This window comes from Gobio gobio, assembly GCF_949357685.1.
Source record: "Gobio gobio genome assembly, chromosome: 19".
In the NCBI taxonomy this organism is placed as follows: domain Eukaryota; kingdom Metazoa; phylum Chordata; class Actinopteri; order Cypriniformes; family Gobionidae; genus Gobio; species Gobio gobio.
Window position 1 is genome coordinate 30,824,514 of NC_137112.1, and position 20,133 is coordinate 30,844,646.

The following is a 20,133-nucleotide window of genomic DNA, read 5'->3' on the forward strand; positions in this document are numbered from 1 at the left end:
CAGAACGCAAAGCTTCAGGACCTCAGAGCAGCTCTTCGTCTGTTACGGAGGACAGCAGAAGGGAAAGGCTGTCTCCAAGCAGAGGATGGCCCACTGGATAGTGGATGCCATCGTCTTGGCTTATCAGTCCCAAGACGTGCCCTGCCCGCTCGGGTTAAGAGCCCACTCCACTAGGGGTGTTGCCTCTTCCTGGGCGCTGGCTCGTGGCGCCTCGCTGACAGATATTTGTAGAGCTGCGGGCTGGGCGACACCTAACACGTTCGCTAGATTCTATAGCCTCCGTGTAGAGCCGGTATCTTCCTGTGTGCTCACTTCCCATAGTCAGTAACACGAAATGCCTGTTCTAGTGTCGGCTTGCTGCGCCATTCCCTCCCCTATGGTAGACGGATGCGTGCGCTTATTCTGCTCCAGTCGAGTTCCCCGGAACGGCGAACCCTGTTGAGTCCTCCGCAACCCGCAGCAGTCGGACGTGGCGGAGCGTTCGACACCAGGTCTAACACTCGTATGCATTGGTGGAACTTGTGTTAGGCTGGGTTCCATATGTAGTGACCCCCACGGCGGTCCCATATGTGTATTCTTCCACGGTACGGCTCCCTACGGCGAGCCCGTGTCTTTCCCTCGGCAGAGTGTCCTCTACCGTTCCAGGTACGTGTTGTTTCCCCTCCACTAATTGGCCGGGGCCACCCCTGGGACTTCCTTATGTTGTGCTGCCCACGGTCAGCCCATACGTGTATTCTCCACATGTTAACTCCCTCTGGGCATGATGTGGCTTCCGCAGCTGCCTTCACAGGCACGCTTTCCCAGCGTTATCCAATACAGTCAGCTGAATGGGTCTTGCGGAACAGCAGCTTGGACTCTCCCTGCGTGAATTCCCGCCCGCATCAGATCGGGGTCTGAAGGGCTCATCGCTGGGCGCTGGGCGCTGGAAGTGGTAGTAACTATGGCGTTTTCCATAGGGGATCCCAATTCGTCGGTACGTCCGACGTACGTCGAACGTGACCGACTGAATGGGAACGTCTCGGTTACGTATGGTAACCCTCGTTCCCTGAAGGAGGGAACGGAGACGTACGTCCCGTCGCCACAGTTGCTGTACCATCACTGCAGGTTGAGCCACTACGTTTGGCTCCTCAGTGAAAAACAGCGTGCATTCGCTCTCGCTTCCTGTTTATACCCGCAGTGCGGGGCGGAGCGCGAGATGCAAATCTCGCACGCCAATTGTTCATTGGCCGGTTCTAGATAGCTCGAAGCTGATAGGGGCTCCCAGAAGTGATCCCAATTCGTCGGTACGTCCGACGTACGTCTCCGTTCCCTCCTTCAGGGCTACCATACGTAACCGAGACGTTTTTCTTCACTGCCCACTAGTCTCCCACCACTAGAGTGTGTTGCAGAATTTAAGAGCTGATGGCTTTGACACAGTGGCAAGAGAAGAAAATAAACAAAGGGATAAAGAACTAGAGGAGGTTTTCTCTTTCTCTGCCCATCTCTCTCTGTCGCTCTGTCTCTGTCTAGTGTTTCGGTTCTGTCAGCTAGCATGTTAATAATGCCATTAAGCCACACATTTGCAGTCTGCACGCTCTCATGGGTCGACAGATCAAAGATCCAGTGTCTCAGCCACTAACAACAGACAATCTCACACATATCTACATGCTCGCACACACACACAACCAACCCATGCAGAATGCTAAGCACAGCAGCTGAGGAAACAGATTTTCCTGTTGTGCGTCTTTATTTATTTGTTCACCTGACAGTTAGTTTTGCCATGCACAACAAAAACTTGTCGTCTTGGGCAATATTAAATGAGAGCTTTTGGCGGCAGGTGTCGTATTACTGCAGAAATGCATATAGAATCTCGATGTTCCTGTGTATAGCTTATGGAGCAATGCAACCGTCTTATTTGGGATGTAATTCCGGTGAGGGATTTTAGGATAATAGTTTTATTTAGTGCGTGCGCATGTAATTCTGTAGTGAATAAATTCTAAGAAGAGAATTTGGAGTTAATCCAGCCTTAAACCTTTCCTCTATCCCTCTCTTTTTTCGCTCCCGGTCTCTTTCTTGCGCTATCTCTTGCTCTTTTGTTTTTCTTTTCCCCCTCACTTATCCTGTTTCCCCTGGGAATGTTCTATCACTAAGAAAATACTTTTTTTAAGGGCTTGTTTATCTGAATTAAAGAAAGCTTTATCTTGCCTCGCACGCTTTTTCAGAGATCTAACCAAAATAGGCGTGGGTTTTATTTATTTATTTTTCTGAAGCTAAACTCCATTTCATACTCTCTTTCTCTGGAAGTCCTCACTGAATTATAACTCATGGTTTTCAGATAGGAACAAGGCAATACCATCCCAACGGATCCTGTATCTAACATCTATGAAATATGAATGTAATTTCCATTCAGTGCCTCCGCCAAGTACGCTGAGATCTTAAATGCCTCTGAGTTTCTTAAACCTGATTTAATACCAGTGCTGTGCTTTCCACAGAAGCCTCTGCAGAGCTGATGTTATGGGTGAATTATGAATTGTTAATTAATGTGCTTTTATTGTTGTCTCGTCCACAGCTCAGAGCCCATGCAGTGGATATTAACGGGAACCAAATGGAGCCTCCTATTGATCTGTACATTTATGTCATTGACATGAATGACAACAGACCCGAGTTTAAGAACCAGGTCTACAACGGATCAGTCGCTGAATGGTCCAAACCTGGTACGTATCCACAATAAAGGTCATGGCGGTGATTATACTCATGACGATGACGTGTTTAGTTTATAATTTCATTTCATATGCCATCAAGGAAAAGCATAATGTAATCATAAATTAACAAGGATTATGTCATAATTATAGTAAATAATCAGCAACAATATTGAGGTTACAAGGCTGGTAATGAAAATGACTGAAATCAGCTTATGGCATCACTTCATACAGAGGTTTAAAGGTGAACTATGTAGGATTTTTGCAGTAAAATATCCAGAAACCACTAGGCCAGTGTTATATATTTTGTTCAGTTGAGTACTTAGAATATCCCAAATGTTTTCAACTATTTGTAAATCGTGAGAAAATTGCTATTTTAACCAAGGAACTGGGACGTGTGAGCTATGCGTGTGAGGGAGTCGCCTGTCGATTGCGTCATATCTGCGTCACCCTCGGTCTCCGGTTTTATTCAGTGAAACACTTTACTCTCACTGCATTGTGAACAAGTGTCATAGCAGCCGCCGAGCGAACGTCATAACTTCCTTTTCAACACACTCAGATATATCTAATACGATAAACAGAGTTGTGTTACCTCAAACTCATGACTGGAAAAGAGGAAGTGGCGCCGGCAACCGTGTCATAATAAAAGTCCCACCAGCGACTATGCCATAATAACAGTCCCGCTCTTCAATCGCTCCTGCGGCCTTGCTCAGCTCCACAACACTTGGTCCTGCTCTGCTTCAGACTACTGTAATGTTAATAAACGCATCCATGAACATGATTTCTGCCCGAGTCCTATCCTGACTGTTTTCCACCGGCTGTGAGGTGAAGACCACATGTCCCGAGATTCTGCGCTCAAACGTGCCGTCATCAAACTACGCCTTTGTTTTGAACAGGCGACCTCTAGTGGACGGAAAAGTTACATAGTGTAGCTTTAATATACAATATATTTTTTTATAATATTATTTGGTAATAATATATTAAGGTCACACATACACAAACTCATCATATATATAATGTTGCATTCTTATTAAACTTTTTTATTTTTGCAGTATTAGTTAGCGTTATTAAACACTACCCCTTGAAAATCAAGTTTGTAAAGTTTATGTGGTGTTTTTAATATGCTTTAAGACAAACCATGTGCAAATTCATATCAACACCATTGCTGAGTATTTTCTCCTTCAAACTGTTGTGAAACAAAGAAAAACACGGTTTGAAATTGCCAGTGTTTGTTACGTCACAAGCAATCTTGTAACCAATCACGTCAACATGCGGGCGGGCTTTAGCATATCATTGCTATTGTGTGAGAAGCCAGGTTATCCCGGTATTTTTTTCTGTTGATATGAAATATGGTGTACTTATAAGCAATAACGTACCAGAGGATGTGCCGTATCGTGAATAAGTCACTCCGCTTCGCATCGTGCCTAACAGCGCCCTTCAATCGTGACTTATTCACGATACAGCACTAGCCTCGAGCACTTTATTGCTTTTATAAAACAGTTACCACACAATACAAATATTAAACCCAAAAAAGATGCATCACTAAAATCACTAAAAGCCTGGAAAAAAATAGTCCCTTACCCTGAACAGCAACAGAAGTTACATTATTACCACATTAGATGGCAGCAAAGACTATCTTTATGAGTGAGTCAGTCAGTAGCGAAGACTTTTATATTGAAAGGACTGAAACTTGTTGTGAACACGGAGGAGCAAGATGCAACTGACAAATGATTTGACTAGGGATGTTTGTGTCAATGCATGAGAAAACCCCTTTAACTGTTAAAAAAAAAAAACAAGATATCGCAGCAGACATTCAAACTGATTTTTCCTTATGAACATAGGACTGACTAGACTGGGTAAACCCAGCCCGATCTGCCGGCGATTTGATTTTGATTTTATTACATATTTTTATCCTGCTTCTGTTACAAATTTGCGGGGACATATCACAGACCGGCTTATCCACCTGGCGCTATTGGTGGGTTTAACAAAATGACGAATAGAGAAGCGATGGATCATTGGTCTGATTGGTTGAAGGACTATCCAATTGGGTACATTCAAATGAACTATGTCCATTGATCACGCCTCTTGTGTTCTGATTGGTATCCAATTTCGTACAGAGTCATTTGAACTATGCCAGTTGATCACGCCTCTTGTGCAGTAAAAATACAGAGCATACATGTTCAATCTTAAAAGATTGAGCTTGGTCTGGTGATAGCTGAAGGAGAATGCTATATCTAAATGCAGGTAATACACTCGCTCACTCGATCTCTCTCTCACTCGATCTCTCTCTCTCTCTCACAATACTCTACTCTACATAATACAGTAAGCTTCAATGAACAATATAAATGAGAACAAACATATGTTTATGTTGCTAAGGGTGTTACGTAGTGATACATAGAACCGATGGGTGAAGTGGTCATAACCGTGTGTTAGTGTGAATAAAACAGCTATTGGCCAATCAAGATCAAGGACTGGAACTAACTGTTTTATGATTAGCAATATAGCGGGTGATTATTATAGGTATGATGTATGTTACGATGTTATGATGAACTATAGCATTTCTCCACTGACGTTCTAAGCTGTTCAAAGCTTTTCTAAGATTTTTAGAAGGCAGACTAAAATGGTGAACAGGAACATAGTTTGTGTAACATTAGCTACAATTTGTAGTCAAGTCAAGCAAAAGGCTAACCATTTTAATTACGTTATGTGTCCGATGTTGTAAAGAGAGTGATACATTTGTGCAGCGTTTACGTTTAAAGTTGACTGAGTAGGTCTCTGTTTGGTGTAAATTAGTGCAGGCAGGGCTAATTTGCATATTCATGGGTCCGCAAATACTAAATGAAGCAAGGGTGTAGAGTTACATTGAAGCCATTCTAAGGCATTAAGAATTTTTTTCACAGGGAAAAATTTTGTTTTTTAAATATGTCATTTTAGTGATCAAAGATGAGTGTTAAAGGATTAGTTCACTTCAACATGAAAATTTCCTGATATTTTACTCACCCCCATCTCATCCAAGATGTTCATGTCTTTCTTTTTTCAGTCGAAAAGAAATTACGTTTTTTGAGGAAAACATTCCAGGATTTTTCTCCCCATCATAGACCTCCATGGCAACCAAAATGTTGAAGGTCAAAATCAATGCGGTTTCAAAGCGCTTCGAAGGGCTTCGGAGGCTCTGCGCGATCCCAGACGAGTACTAGGGTATTATTGAGCGAAATTATCTGTCATTTAAAAAAAAAAATGTAAATGAATATACTTTTTAACCTAAATTGCTTAACCTTAATTGAACATTTAAGATGTATGGCAAAATGAGTAGATAAACCTGTATTTCTGACTAGTCTACAGTGGAGGCATTTATTTCATTTTTGTTTACTCATGAACAGTGTTGTGCAAGTTACTTCCAAACTAATACATTACAGGTTACTTGTCACTGTTATTAAAGTAACAGTATTAAAGTATTATTTGTTAAAGTAATTAAACCTTACAATATTACTGTCTCAGAATTGAAATGTTACATTATTCCTGTATTACCAAAATAACTACAGAAGTAGAACTTAACATTCTAAAATGACAAAATGTACTACAGAGCATTTTACATCCAGCAGAAGGCGATATGATGCAACAATGAATGTGGGCTATCCAGGCTACTAATAATATAGCATATAATTGGCAAAGTGAAGGCTCAAGACAAAAGCAAGAAAGGATGGCCGACGATCGCGACGTCGATAGTTCTTTCGGTTTTAGGCAAATGTTGCATTTGACTATTATGTTCTGCTTGTCCTTATCTCTGACAAACTCGGAAGTAATGCACATACGTCCATCTCGCGAATGTACAGTCTTCTTCTTCCATCTTCACCCATTAGCCTATTTTCCACTGCCAGCACAGAGGCCGAAATCATGCCTCGCCCTAAAAACACCATCACTGGACTATGTCACATAATACAAAAACCAAACCGTGGCATTGGTGTATCGCTACACCCCTATATATTTATATAACCCTCCATGGTATGACTTTTTATTTTTTGGGGAAAAAAATATTTCACCCCATTTTTTGGGAGCTTGGGGGTCCCTGATAATATATCCATCATAAAAAATGTCGCCTCAGGGCTACAATGTGCCATAAGGGTACTAAAACTCCAAGGTATTCTACATAGATTTTCAATAGGGAAAACAAGCAATATGTGCATTAGATAAAGTTTTATTTTGAAAAATGTCAAACAACACAAAAACACTACTACTAATTACAACTAACACATCATGTATTATATCATACACCAATCAGGCATAACATTATGACCTGAAGGTGAAGGAAATAACACTGATGATCTCTTCATCACGGCACCTGTTAGTGGGTGGGATATATTAGGCAGCAAGTGAACATTTTTTCCTTAACATTGATGTGTTAGAAGCAGGAAAAATGGGCAAGCGTATGGATTTGAGCGAGTTTGACAAGGGCCAAAATGTGATGGCTTGACGACTGGGTCAGAGCATCTCCAAAACTGCAGCTCTTGTGGGGTTTTCCCGGTCTGCAGTGGTCAGTCTCTATCAAAAGTGCTCCAAGGAAGGAACAGTGGTGAACCGGCAACAGAGTCATGGGCGGCTAAGGCTCATTGAGACCCGTCAGGGTGCCCATGCTGACCCCTGTCCACCGGCGAAAGCACCAACAGAGGCACGTGAGCTTCAGAACTGGACCATCGAGCAATGGAAGAAGGTGGCCTGGTCTGATGAACCACGTTTTCTTTTACATCACGTGGATGGCCGGGTGTGTGTGTGTGGCTTACCTGGGGAACATATGGCACCAGGATGCACTATGGGAAGAAGGCAAGCCGGCGGAGGCAGTGTAATGCTTTGGGCAATGTTCTGCAGGGAAACCTTGGGTCCTGCCATCCATGTGGATGTTACTTTGACAAGCACCACCTACCAGTGATGCGCGGGTTGATCCAAAATGAGCGGGTGCCCGCGGCCACCCGCGGTTACCCGCGGTTACGAGTCATCCAAAAATATTTTTAATGATATTCGGGTCACGGTCGGTCGGATCGTCAATAAATCCTTATTTACCTTTTGAATGTTGAGCGTTATTAACTTTTGAATAAATGCTGACGCGGGACAAAATGCCCGATTTCCCAAAACGTTGAACTGAGCAATGCCATTGTACCATTTTAATAGGCTACTTTTAAACGCATTTAAAGTCAGTTTTATGTATTTTCTGAGAGGGGGCGGGATTTTTGTTGGGAAAGTCGGGGGAGAGACGCACACTTCGATTAGACTGGATAAACACATGCAGCATCTTAATGGTTAAGAAAATTAAACGAAATAAATGAATAAATCAAGCCTGTATTAACACTAGGCTATATCATACAGCATTCAGAAAAATAACAGTTTGCGCTCCTAAGGGCTTTCACACTTTTCCAAATGTTTTCCAAATGTGGGCTGATGAATTCTTCAAGCCGGGTCGAAACATAAACATCGCGTTCATCAATAATATGCATCTGGAGCTGAAATGGAAAATGATGGGCCGCCGCAAGAACTTCCTGCTCTCGCTGCTGCACCTCTGAGCGCACCACGTCAGGGCCTGAAACATTTTCTCAATGGCCCAATGAGCTACGATGAGCATTTACTACTTTTAAAAAATGCGGGTCAGGAAGCGGGTCTGGTACAATATTTTCTTCTTTTTTTTTGCGGTCCGAGTTGCGGGCGGGTTAGTTGAAAACGTCGGTCGGGTGCGGGTTGTTTATACATTGACCCGCGCATCACTGCCACCTACCTAAGCATTGTTGAGACCATGTACACCCTTTCATGGAAACAGTATTCCCTGGTGGCTGTGGCCTCTTTAACTCTTTCACACTTACACAAAGCAAAAATGCTTCAGGAATGGTTCGAGGAGCACAATGAGTTTGAGGTGTTGACTTGGCCTCCAAATTCCCTATATCTCAATCCAATCGAGCATCTGTGGGATGTGCTGAACAAACAAGTCTGATTCATGGAGGCCCCACCTCACAACTTGCAGGACTTAAAGGATCTGCTGCTAACATCTTGGTGCCAGATACCACAACACACCTTCAGGGGTCTAGTGGAGTCCATGACTCAATGGCTCAGGGCTGTTTTGGCAGCAAAAGGGGACCAACACAATATTAGGGAGGTGGTCATAATGTTATGCCTGATCGGTGTTAATAATAATAATAATAATAATAATAATTAAAAACATAAATGATACAAATAATGCACATTCTTTGAGTTTTCTGAACTTGTAAAAACAAACTTCCCAGGAGGAGTTGAATGCACCATATGGTCCTATGATATTGCCTGAACAAAAGTGGTCTAACTGCACAGTGTTGCCCTGAGGCAACAAACAAAAAAACACAGTTTTAGTAAATAAATAAAAACAAAATAAATATTTAAACAATCAAACATACTTCTTTACATACTGATGCACATGCATATATTTTTTATATAAATTTATTTCAGTTTAAACATGTTAAAAAGTGATATTTATCTAACCAATTGAGGACACTGTGTTCCATGTGGCTTTGCTTCATGAAAGGACTGCTCCACCTCCAAACAAAAAGTCACACCCACTTCAGCCCATAATTTCATTGAACAGACATGTCAGGTGGTATTATATATTAAAAAAAATATTTAAAAAAGTTAAAGGGGCGGTGTGAGGTCCAAAAAGGTAGTTTGTTGCCTGAGGGCAACACCATGCCATGGCATAGAAGGATAATTTATCCTATATATAAATATATTATATATAAATATAACATATTTTTCTTAAATATATACATGCATGTGTGTGTATTTATTTATAAATAATAATTATACACAGTACACACACATATATTATGTAAACACAAACTTATAATATGCCCCTTTCTATGAACGCTTCTCTGTGCTCTTTGAACCGGTGTTCCCGTTGTGTCTAACAAACACAGGTTCAGATTCTTCCTTTATTCTCCACCTCTTCGGTTTGTTAGGCATCAGAGTCGACTGGCTGAGCAGCGAAAGCATAGACTGTGAGTCAGATTGTGTCCAACTCTTGTAATGTTCTGGCCCAGAAAGCTTGCCTCTGAGGACAAAACTTTAGTCTTTATTTTGTTGAGCTCTCCTCAAAGAAAACTTGATTCTCATGGGAATTTATAAACAAAGAGAAAAAAAGAGCAGCACAATATTTTTGGTTTCCCTTCAGTAGAGCGTGGGTCTGCTCCACGCCAAACAAGCACTGTAAATTATCCATAGAAAACGGACGCGTTACAGGCTGTTCCATTATCCCTCTGCTGTCCATGCTGACATTCTCCATGTTTTATGTGAATTAAATACATGAAGTCCTCGCAAATTCAAGCTAAACTCCGCTCTCGGCCCTCGTGAGACCGCGGTTAATCTCATTGCCTTGAAAATGGCAATGCCAATATTGCCTGTTGATCTTCTGCGATCACAAGGATTTAATCACAGCAGATGTTTTGTATATTTTAAACGTGAACGTTGAAGGAACATGTTTATCAGTTTAACTCACCAAGGGAAGCTTAGACCAAACAGATGCTCATATCAGAGTGTCTCTGAAGTATTACAGCGGATTTTCCATCAGCCCCTGCACTACAGGCCACGTTCAAAGAGGAGCATGCAGGGAAGTGTCCTTATCACAAGCCACAGATGTATGTGAACTTATCAGATCAATTCAACAGAGGGATCCAACTTTAAATGATACATTACTGATTTCAGTGCCAACGAAATACCTATTTGGAGGTGTAGACACATAGAGTAATTGAATTGTGTTCTTTGCTGCCTAAACACAAGTAATCACCCAATTACTGCACATTTAGAAGACTGATCCAATTTACGTTTAATCCAATTCATCTGTGATTCAGACCTGGATCAAATTAAACTGTTTAGTGTGAATCCAGCCTTTTGCTGATGCATTGGCAAACAAAAAGTGTAGTGAAAAGTAAGTTGTATTATTTTGTTCTTCATGTCAGGTCAATTCCACTTTTATTTTCGTTAAAAATGTGTGAGAAATTGTGGTTCTCTTACAGATCCTGGAGGTAATCTTACATAAAACAATTTTCAGTTTTGAAGTTGATTCTGTCAACTTTATTAATTCATGTTTCCGATCTTATTTTGAAAGACTTATTCCAAAGAAAATTGAATGACATGCACTAATGTTTGTCTTTATTTATTTATTTATTACTAAGGCTAGCATAGACTAGTCAGGTAGTCGACTACATAATAAACCACTTGTTGGCACATTGAATACTCGAGCACGCAATCCAACGCGCTTGTCTTTAACAAAATTTTTAAGAGACATAATTGTTGCAAATATTGGGTTGTCAATTAATAAACACTTGTTTACTTGTTGTTGTTGTTGTTTGTTTTACGGGAACATAAACCACGAGTACTTGAGTAATTTGGGTATTATTTTGACAATAACCGACTAGCAGAAATATGTAGCTGTGCAACCCCTATTTATTTCAAATAAATTATTTTAAAGTTTGAATACAAATCCTTTGGATTTGGTGCATGTTTTCCAATTTTCTTTGGAATTTATCTTTCAAGATTCTTTTTAGGCAGAAGTTCTGTCCTACATTTTGTCTCCATTGAACTATTTGCTCTAAAATACTTTTGAGTATGATAGTAAAATGTGTTGTGACACAATGTATGGAAATATTACAATAACAGTACACAACATGGGCTAGATGACTGTATGTGTTCAGTGTATTCAGAGAGAAATACAATATACATCTAGCAAAATAAAGTAGTCCTTATAAATAGTTATAAAACGTAATCATCTCATTTTAGTAACAATGAACAAACTATGAAGCAGTTAAGGCTGATTTGCCATTCTCACATTCTCAAAGAAATATAAAGTTTTCCTGTACTTTTCACAATAATTAACCAAAATTTGCATGCCAAAAAGTCAGCTGCACCACACAATGACAGTGTTTAGAAAACTCATATTCGCGAGCTTGAGGAACTGCTGTAGCCAATTATCCGTTGAAATTATTTCTTTTCTTTCTTTTTTCCTGCCATCTAAAAACAATTCTCTGATGTTTTGCATTTTACTAGCCTCCAAAATCAACGTTGATCCTGCCTCGTATTTTAGTCACATGAATCCTTGTTTACTTTCCTTTCTTTTCTCCCACCTAAATAACCAGTGACAGGGAGATATTTTTGCTGTCTGTTGCAGAGAAAAACAAGCCACAGCAAAAGAGCGGCACGATTAGAACATTTTGTTTTCACACTTCCAGCTCACACAACCGATAAGGACATTTGCTAACAGTGGACGATAGGACGCTACCCGACGCTCAGCCTCAGACAGCTGGCCATGGGGGTTAATTAGGCCCTGACGTCCACACACGGGAGAGGAGAAGAGAGAGGAAAAGCGAGCGCTGAGAGGAGAGAGGAATGTTTCAATCAGTTTAATGGACTTAAAGTAGGCGCCTGCCTCTGGCTCTTTTTAGCAGGAAAAGTCATTTGCCTCTTCATAGTCCTCAAAGGACTCCATATGGCTACGGCCCTGACAAAACAGATTTGCTTTGAAAGCCTCACCGTGAGGGTGGTGTGAGACAGTGCTGAGTGTAATCTGCAGTGGAAAACGGAGTGATAACAGCTTGGAGGACTGGTTTAGTCTGGCTAGCAGCTTGTCTCGGATGGACAGCCATGTATAGAGAGCTTTTTTATGTCGTATTTTCAATGTAAGCACGTTGTGATCTAGCTGTACCGTAAGCAATTGAAAATTGCAACAGAGTGGCACCGAGATGGATTTTGCCTGTTCGTGTTCAAAAGAATACTTATTTTGGCATCAGACAGCCTTGAAATGGGGAAAGATTGGAAAAGATAAGTTGCTTTTAACCGAGCTGGCGCTACAAGGGTCGGTTTCAATTCTCAGCCTGGTTTTGTTAAACTTGTTAAAACTAATGACTCCCCAATTTCTTATATACCTGTGAAAGAGAGAGGCTCCCGACCAGCATGCGTCTAATGAAAGGACGAATTTTGAGCTTCAGTGGTTTAAGTCGAAAAGCAATTACAGCATTGAATTAGTTTTCAAATTAAAAAGCAATTGAAAAGGCCCAGGGGTTAACTGTTTCTTGCATGGTCATCTCTCTCACTTTTACACATAAAGAACATTTAATCCCGTTACAGAATGGCACTCATTGAAAATTGAAGGCGACAGAGTTGACATGCAACTCTTTTGTCTTCATCCCTTCTCATGTGCTTGCTGACTCTCTGGTTGTTCAAAAATTGATGTAGCCCTATCAGAAGAGGGCTTAATTGTTTTTCTTCTCCCTTCGCTCATTTCTTCCTTTTCCTCTTTCTCATGGGGCGTAGTGACAGATTCTGCTCTGAAACTTAATGAACTTTGAAATGGAACTCTCAGCCACAATTATCCCCTCGTAGGTGTGTTGTCACAAAATGATGGCACTATCTCCACACAATTACAGCTGGGCCAGAGAAACCTGCGAACACGTGAGGTCTCGCGCGTGGCTAAACATGCGGCCACTCCCCTCGGACCGGCTTTCTGGGTCGCCGTGGCCATTAATATTAAATGACAGAAGTGACTGGAACACAGGAGCGACAGAATTACATTAACGTGGAATGACAGGGTGACATTTTGCCCACATCGCAAGGAGGTTTATCCTCCGTTTCTCTATTTGGAGGCCCCTAATTGCTCACTCACATTTGAGATGGTGTGAGACAAGCTCTCAGAAATCGATAAACATGTTTTGGGGGCTAAAGGCCAGACGGACCCCCACCCGCATCATCTGACACCTGACACCTGACACCTCACACTCACGCAAACATTTTTCACAGTGTTGATTTCTGTTTTTAAACATGCAACTTAGAAAATTACATTTTAGTTGATAATGATGCCCAAAATAATGAAAAATTTGTAAACATTTAAAAAAAAAAAAGTAGAGACAAATATTAACAAAATACATCTTATTACGTATATGCAGTGTGTTGTGTTATGGCAACAACATATATTCATGACATAAAATACATACTCACATAACTTATTTCAAGTTTACCTTGTAAAATTAGATATAGAAAAATATTAAACTTAAAGAGCACATATCATGGCATTTAAAATGTTCCAAATATTGTTTTAGAAGTCCCCAACAACAGTTTTGCATGCATGCAATGACAAAAAAGACTTTAGTTTTCTTATAATATGCATTTATCTTTACCTGTTTTGACAGCGATTCTCAGATGATTCCTTTAGTGATTCACTTTTCAAAACCCCGCCTTTACATGACGCTAATCTGCGGTGATTGGTCCGATGACCCAGTCAGTTGTGATTGGTATAGTCTGTGCAGATATTTTCGGAGACGGAACGCCCATCAAAGTCTTATAGTGACAGTAATTTGTTAATATGTGTCAGGAGTTATGAATATGAAAACCGCGTCTGTACCGTTTGATTGTAATATGAGCCTCAGCTGATCTCATTCATAAAAAAATATTATATTCTCTATTCTATTCTCTATTCTCCTCACGAAGACTCGCGACAAATCAACATCCCTCAGGGCTTTTAGTTCAAAAGGGTGCAGATGAGGAGACATATTGATAGATTCTCATATGTCTGTGTCAAATTTCTAAACAGAGGAGTATTTTTTATTCAATACTTCCTCAAAATGCGCAAATAGCCTAATCATGAGCGATTGAGTCTCTTATGTGTTGTTTTCAATTCATACTGGCAGCCGGAGGGCGCTCTGTGCACATGTAGTCCATATATGGTACAGACAGACGAAGAAGATACCATGTGCCATAATAGAAGTCCATTATAAAAGCTTCCTGAGATCGCGAAACATACATTTGACGACTAATAAACACTCAATCGCGACGATGTATGGTTTGTCTTCAAGCCACTTAGTCTTCAATGCTCATCCTTGGGCAGATGAAAAAAGTTGCTTTTGAGTAGCACTTCAGAACACAGGGTCTCGTCGCCATGATGTTTTCTAGTTTTCACTGGCGTCTTGGAGCAATAAGTGGGCGTATCACATTCAAATAACTTGACAAGTTGACGTCATCTAGTCAGAGAAAAAGCTTCGGTCTTCTAACGATTCTTAAAAATGACTCAGAGTTGACTCTTACTTTTGAAAGAAAATAACTATATATACGGTGCACTGTCATATTTCAAACTATGCAGCATGTTTTTGTTCACTTAGATCTATGTTACACACTACATGAAAGGTAAATTTCAAAATTCCATGATAGGTGCTCTTTAATTTATAATTGATTCATTTTATATGTATATACACCGATCAGGCATAACATTAGTGACAGGTGAAGTGAATAACACTGATTATCTCTTCATCACAGCACCTGTTAGTGGGTGGGATATCTTAGGCAGCAAGTGAACATTTTGTCCTCCTGGAAAAATGGGCAAGCGTAAGGATTTGAGCGACTTTGACAAGGGCCAAATTGTGGTGGCTAGACGGTTGGGTCAAAGCATCTCCAAAACAAGAAAGGAACAGTGGTGAACCGCCGACAGGGTCATGGGCGGCCAAGGCTCATTGATGCACGTGGGGAGCAAAGGCCCGTGTGGTCCGATCAAACAGACGAGCTACTGTGGATGGCCGCGTGCATATGCTTCACTTAGGATGCACCAGGATGCACTATGGGAAGAAGGTAAGCCGACGGAGGCAGTGTGATGCTTTGGGCAATGTTCTGCTGAGAAACCTTGGGTCTTGCCATGTTCTTTGACACGTACCACCTACCTAAGCATTGTTGCAGACCATGTACACCCATTCATGGAAACAGTATTCCCTGGTGGCTGTGGTCTCTTTCAGCTGGATAATGCGCACTGCCACAAGGCAAAAATGGTTCAGGAATGGTTTGAGGAGCACAAAGAGTTTGAGGTGTTGACTTGGCCTCCAAATTCCCCAGATCTCAATCCAATCAAGCTTCTGTGGGATGTGCTGAACAAACAAGTCCAATCCATGTACGCCCCACCTCGCAACTTACAGGACTTTAAGGATCTGCTCTTGGTGCCAGATACCACAGCACACCGTCAGGGGTCTAGTGGAGTCCATGCCTCGACGGGTCAGGCAGTAAAAGGAAGACAAACACAATATTAGGTCATAATGTTATGCCTGATCGGTGTATATAGTGGTTTTAGTCGAAATATATATACACTTAATATTTTAAATAAATATTAAATATAAGTTGTACTATGTAATACTAAAGTAAATAAAAAGTTAATATAAATATAATGTATATAATTAAATATAGAGTATTTAAAGGTCCCATGGCATGGATTGTTTTTATTATTTTATAATGTTTCCTGAGGTGTACTTATATTGTTAGTATGGGTTTTACATCAAAAAATATCATAATTTAGAAATAAAAAGCATTTTTTCTATACTGATATTAGCCCTCTGGCTTGAATGCTCTGTTTCAAGGGGCGTGTCTGATGTGAGAGTTCAGTGTAAACGCCCACTGTTGTGATGGCTGACATCTTTGCATTTGAAATGAGTTTTAGAGGGCGGAGGGCGTGGTTTAGCGAGGTCTGCAAGCGCTGCCAGAGAGAGAGACCTTAGAGCTGGAGAAAGATTGCTGAGAAAGTTTTATTGTACCCAGTTGTTGAGAGCGCTGTGAGCAAGAGTTTATTTTGTTTATATCTGAGAGTTCTGAATAAACACGAGTCCCAGTCAGGCCGAGCCTGTCTTCTTCCTCCTTATTCTACGAACTTTGTAACATGTGGAACCCTCTCGAATATTTTTACTGTTTTTTTTTTACCATTACAGCCATCGAGATGAACGAATCGTCAAAGTGTTGATTATAGCATTATTTTTTTCCCCCCATCTCATGAAAGGCTGCAGTGATGAGCAGTGAGTACACAGACAGTCTCTCTGTTGATCGCGCGAATGCAGTGATCTCGTCATTGCAGCGCATTTTCTCTCTCAAAATGCTTTCACCACAACTAACAGCAAAGACGACATCGATATGAATACAGTAAGAGCTTTGTGCAGCACAACTGCGTCATTCCTTATAACGGCAGTTTGGGCAAGTGTGCAGATACACTCGCGACGTGTGATTGACAGATCCGAACATTATAAAGAGTGTGTTCTTTGATCGCTAATCTAGCGTCTAATCAAAATTGAAATAACAGATTTGTTTCATGCTATTAACAAAAACGATGTGAAGTTGATAGTTTTAGTCACTGGCTTGATTCACTGATGCATTACGCTTAGGGCATCAAGACGGCCAGGGCCAGCGGCGGGACTGACAGTATTAAACGATTTAGAAAGAAAGTCTGTGTGAACTTGAATGATTAGCTACACATCAGAAATCACTGATCACAGATCAGGCATTAATGAACACTGTTACTCACTGTTTGTGGCGGTGCTGTCGAAATCATATGGTAAAAGTCTGTTTGTAAAGCCTGTGCTGACGTCGCGACTAAAAAAAGGAATCCATTTTCTCCAAATTCTCTGGGCGGGCAAAGTAAAGGAAGGGAAGGTAACCGTTCCCTGTATGACGACATACAGGGAAGATTCCAGATCGGCTCGTCTGAGCTTTCATTTTCTCAAAGGCAGAGTAGGACACCCAGAACTCGGTTTACTTCTATCAAAACTTCTAGCCACTTGGGGACCATATACAGGCTAGGGGAACTCATATTAATGTTAAAAAACCTCATAAAATGATCATTTCATGCCATAGGACCTTTAAAATTTAAATAAATACTATTTATAAGCTGTACTATGTAGTACCAACCTATTCTGCACTGAGCCAACGCAGAGCCCAGCAAACGACTCCCTCTTGTAACGTAATATGACGTGATGTTGAAAAAAAGATGTTTTTACAATCAGCCAACAAAACGGCCACTTCATCTACTAAATTTTTGCTCTTATGTCCTTTTAAAACATTTTAAATCCTGCATTACCTTTTCATATGTTATTTTCACACAAGGTTATATATTCATTTGGAAAAAAATGTAACCTTCAATATGCCCTTTAAGTAAATATAAATATATTATTGGTAATATTACTAGTCTTTTAAATTAGCATATTTTTGCTGACAGGTAAATTTGTTAAGTTGTCCATAATGTGTTTTGTTTGTCTGGTCTTCCTTATTGTTGACAAAAATACAAACCATCAAAAAGTCTTTTAAATAGGAAATAACAAAAAAGCTATTTAAAAAAACTTTCAAATAATAATAAGTTCAACAAACTTTTTATATTAGTGATTTCGTTTCGAGTGTAACTCTGCCTGCTCAGCTATAACAGGCCTTAGTGATAACGGATGTGATGGAGGTGAGAGAGGCAGACGGACCCTCATTACCGAGCAGATTTTGCATGGAGAGCAGAATCAGGGCTGATGAAGATGAGACAGCTTAGGTGAGAAAGACGGGATGAGATGTGACGTTTGGACATTGCTCTGACACCGGGAGCAGCTTGAAATTTTTGAATCACTGATCAAATAGCCACCGCTTGTGAGTGTGTGTTTTTACAGCGACTCGGACAAACAAGCGCAGCTGCTTTGTGACAGAAACTGAGCGATTATGCATGCGTTAGTGTTTTGATTCACGCTTGTTTACCTCTCTTCCTCTGCAGGCACTTCTGTAATGCAGGTAACAGCCTTTGATGCCGACGACAGCACCACGGCGAATGGGCTGGTGCACTATCGCATCCTGAGCCAGACGCCACACATCCCCATTCCGAACATGTTTACTATTAACGGAGCCACAGGAGAGATCAGCACCATTGCTTCAGGCATCGACAGAGAGGTTAGTCTCGTCTCTGGTTTTGACGTACAAGAATGTGACGTGCACCTTGCCATTCCAAGAATGTTTTTTGCCCACGTTCTTCTGACATCATTAGTTCTCAGCTGTGGTGTGTCTGAGCATACTTGTTGTGGATGGTCCCTAGTCTCCTGTGAACAACATTCTGAAGAGACCCTCTTGCACTATTACAAACAGCTTTTAGAATCAACTTAATGATCAGCCTGTCCTTTGAGCTGTCTGTGACCTTTTCAAGTTGAAGAGCAGATATCTGCCCTCCCAGAACACCCCATCAGAGCAGGACAACAGCTACAGCTTCAGTGACTAGGATGCTGAAAATGCTGCAAATATCATGGCTTAATTTCTGTTCACATACTGTCCTGTAGTATGCTGGGTAAGGATCAGTGCGTTCCGAAGCATTGTATACTAGCATACTGTGGTAGAGGTATTTCAAAAATGACTTGCATGCTTTTTGGGCTAATATCACACACAAACCCATGCCCTATGAAAATGTATGTGGTTTAAATATGCTGTAAATGCTGTAAACATTGCATCCTTATGTCATTACAAACCTGTATGACTTTCTTTGGGGCGGCAGTGGCCAGGGGTTCATGTAGATTGTCTACAAACTGGAAGGTTGGTGGTTCAATCCCCGGTTCCACCTGACCAAGTGTCGAGGTGTCCATGAGCAAGACACCTAACCCCAGTTGCTCCCGATGAGCTGGATGGCACCTTGCATGGCTGACACCGCCGTCGGTGTATGAATGGGTGAATGTGAGGCGATATGTAAAGCGCTTTGGATGGCCATGGGTCTGTTGAAATCGCTATATAAATGCAGTCAATTTACCATTCACCATTTCTTTGTTCTGTGAACAAAGGCAAAGGGCTGGGTATTGACCAAGCGGTTTCTCTTGAAGCCAATACGGAAGTGACTTAAACTGCAATTCATCGACTGGCCAGAAGGGAGCAGAATCTCATTGAGCCCCATGTTAAAATGGCCAACTTTACAACAGAAAAAAAACATGTTTATAGCCTAGTTTAAAACCCTTATAACAAATAATGGTTTTGGTCTATATGGATCATTTTGCCGTTCATGACAACTGTGAGGAGGTGAATTTTTTTATACTGTAACTCATTCGTTTACATTATATAAAGCCTTAAAGTTCTGCATAATTAAGGGTGTGCCCACTTTGAGTGACAGGTGTATAGCCGTTTATCTGCTGTCTGTTAGTCATCGCTTCACCTCAGCTCCACCCACATCCTGCCTCTTTGTCCATTTTCTGTTATCCGGGAGTGATACGCGATGACGCACTGCCAAGATGGCAATGGCCAGCTCGTCCATACTTTACGCTTCAAAACTGCTCTTCAGAATCCTATGGGTGACACAGACACTACGTCCATATTTTTTTACAGTCTATGGTATTGACACAAATATCACGATTCCATTTCCATTCACAAGCTTTTGATTCAATTCGATTCATATTTCGATTCAATTCAATATCGATTATTGTGGATATATATCAGATACAGTACATGTAAAAAAAATTCTTGTTAGTTTTTCAAAAAAACTAATGCTGTAAACTATACATGGGTGTCAGTTGGTACTACATTACTGTAATATTGAAGGTTAAAATTAACTGATTTAAATATAAACAAATTATACTCAATTATGTTTTTTTTATAACAAAGTTATAATAATAACTCTACAATTTGTACTTTTGTACTGTTTTTAAAATATAAACATTAA

General features: G+C 40.8%; 1 protein-coding gene across 1 annotated transcript in view; it reads left to right on the forward strand.

The window, feature by feature from the left end:
- Positions 1-20,133, forward strand: part of cdh4 (cadherin 4, type 1, R-cadherin (retinal)) — a 302,027-nt gene that overhangs the window by 231,910 nt on the left and 49,984 nt on the right. Inside the window, exons 7-8 of the mRNA XM_079844479.1 lie at positions 2,549-2,693; positions 18,220-18,392. Coding sequence (XP_079700605.1) covers positions 2,549-2,693; positions 18,220-18,392 — 318 coding nt within the window. The remainder of the gene's footprint in view (positions 1-2,548; positions 2,694-18,219; positions 18,393-20,133) is intronic.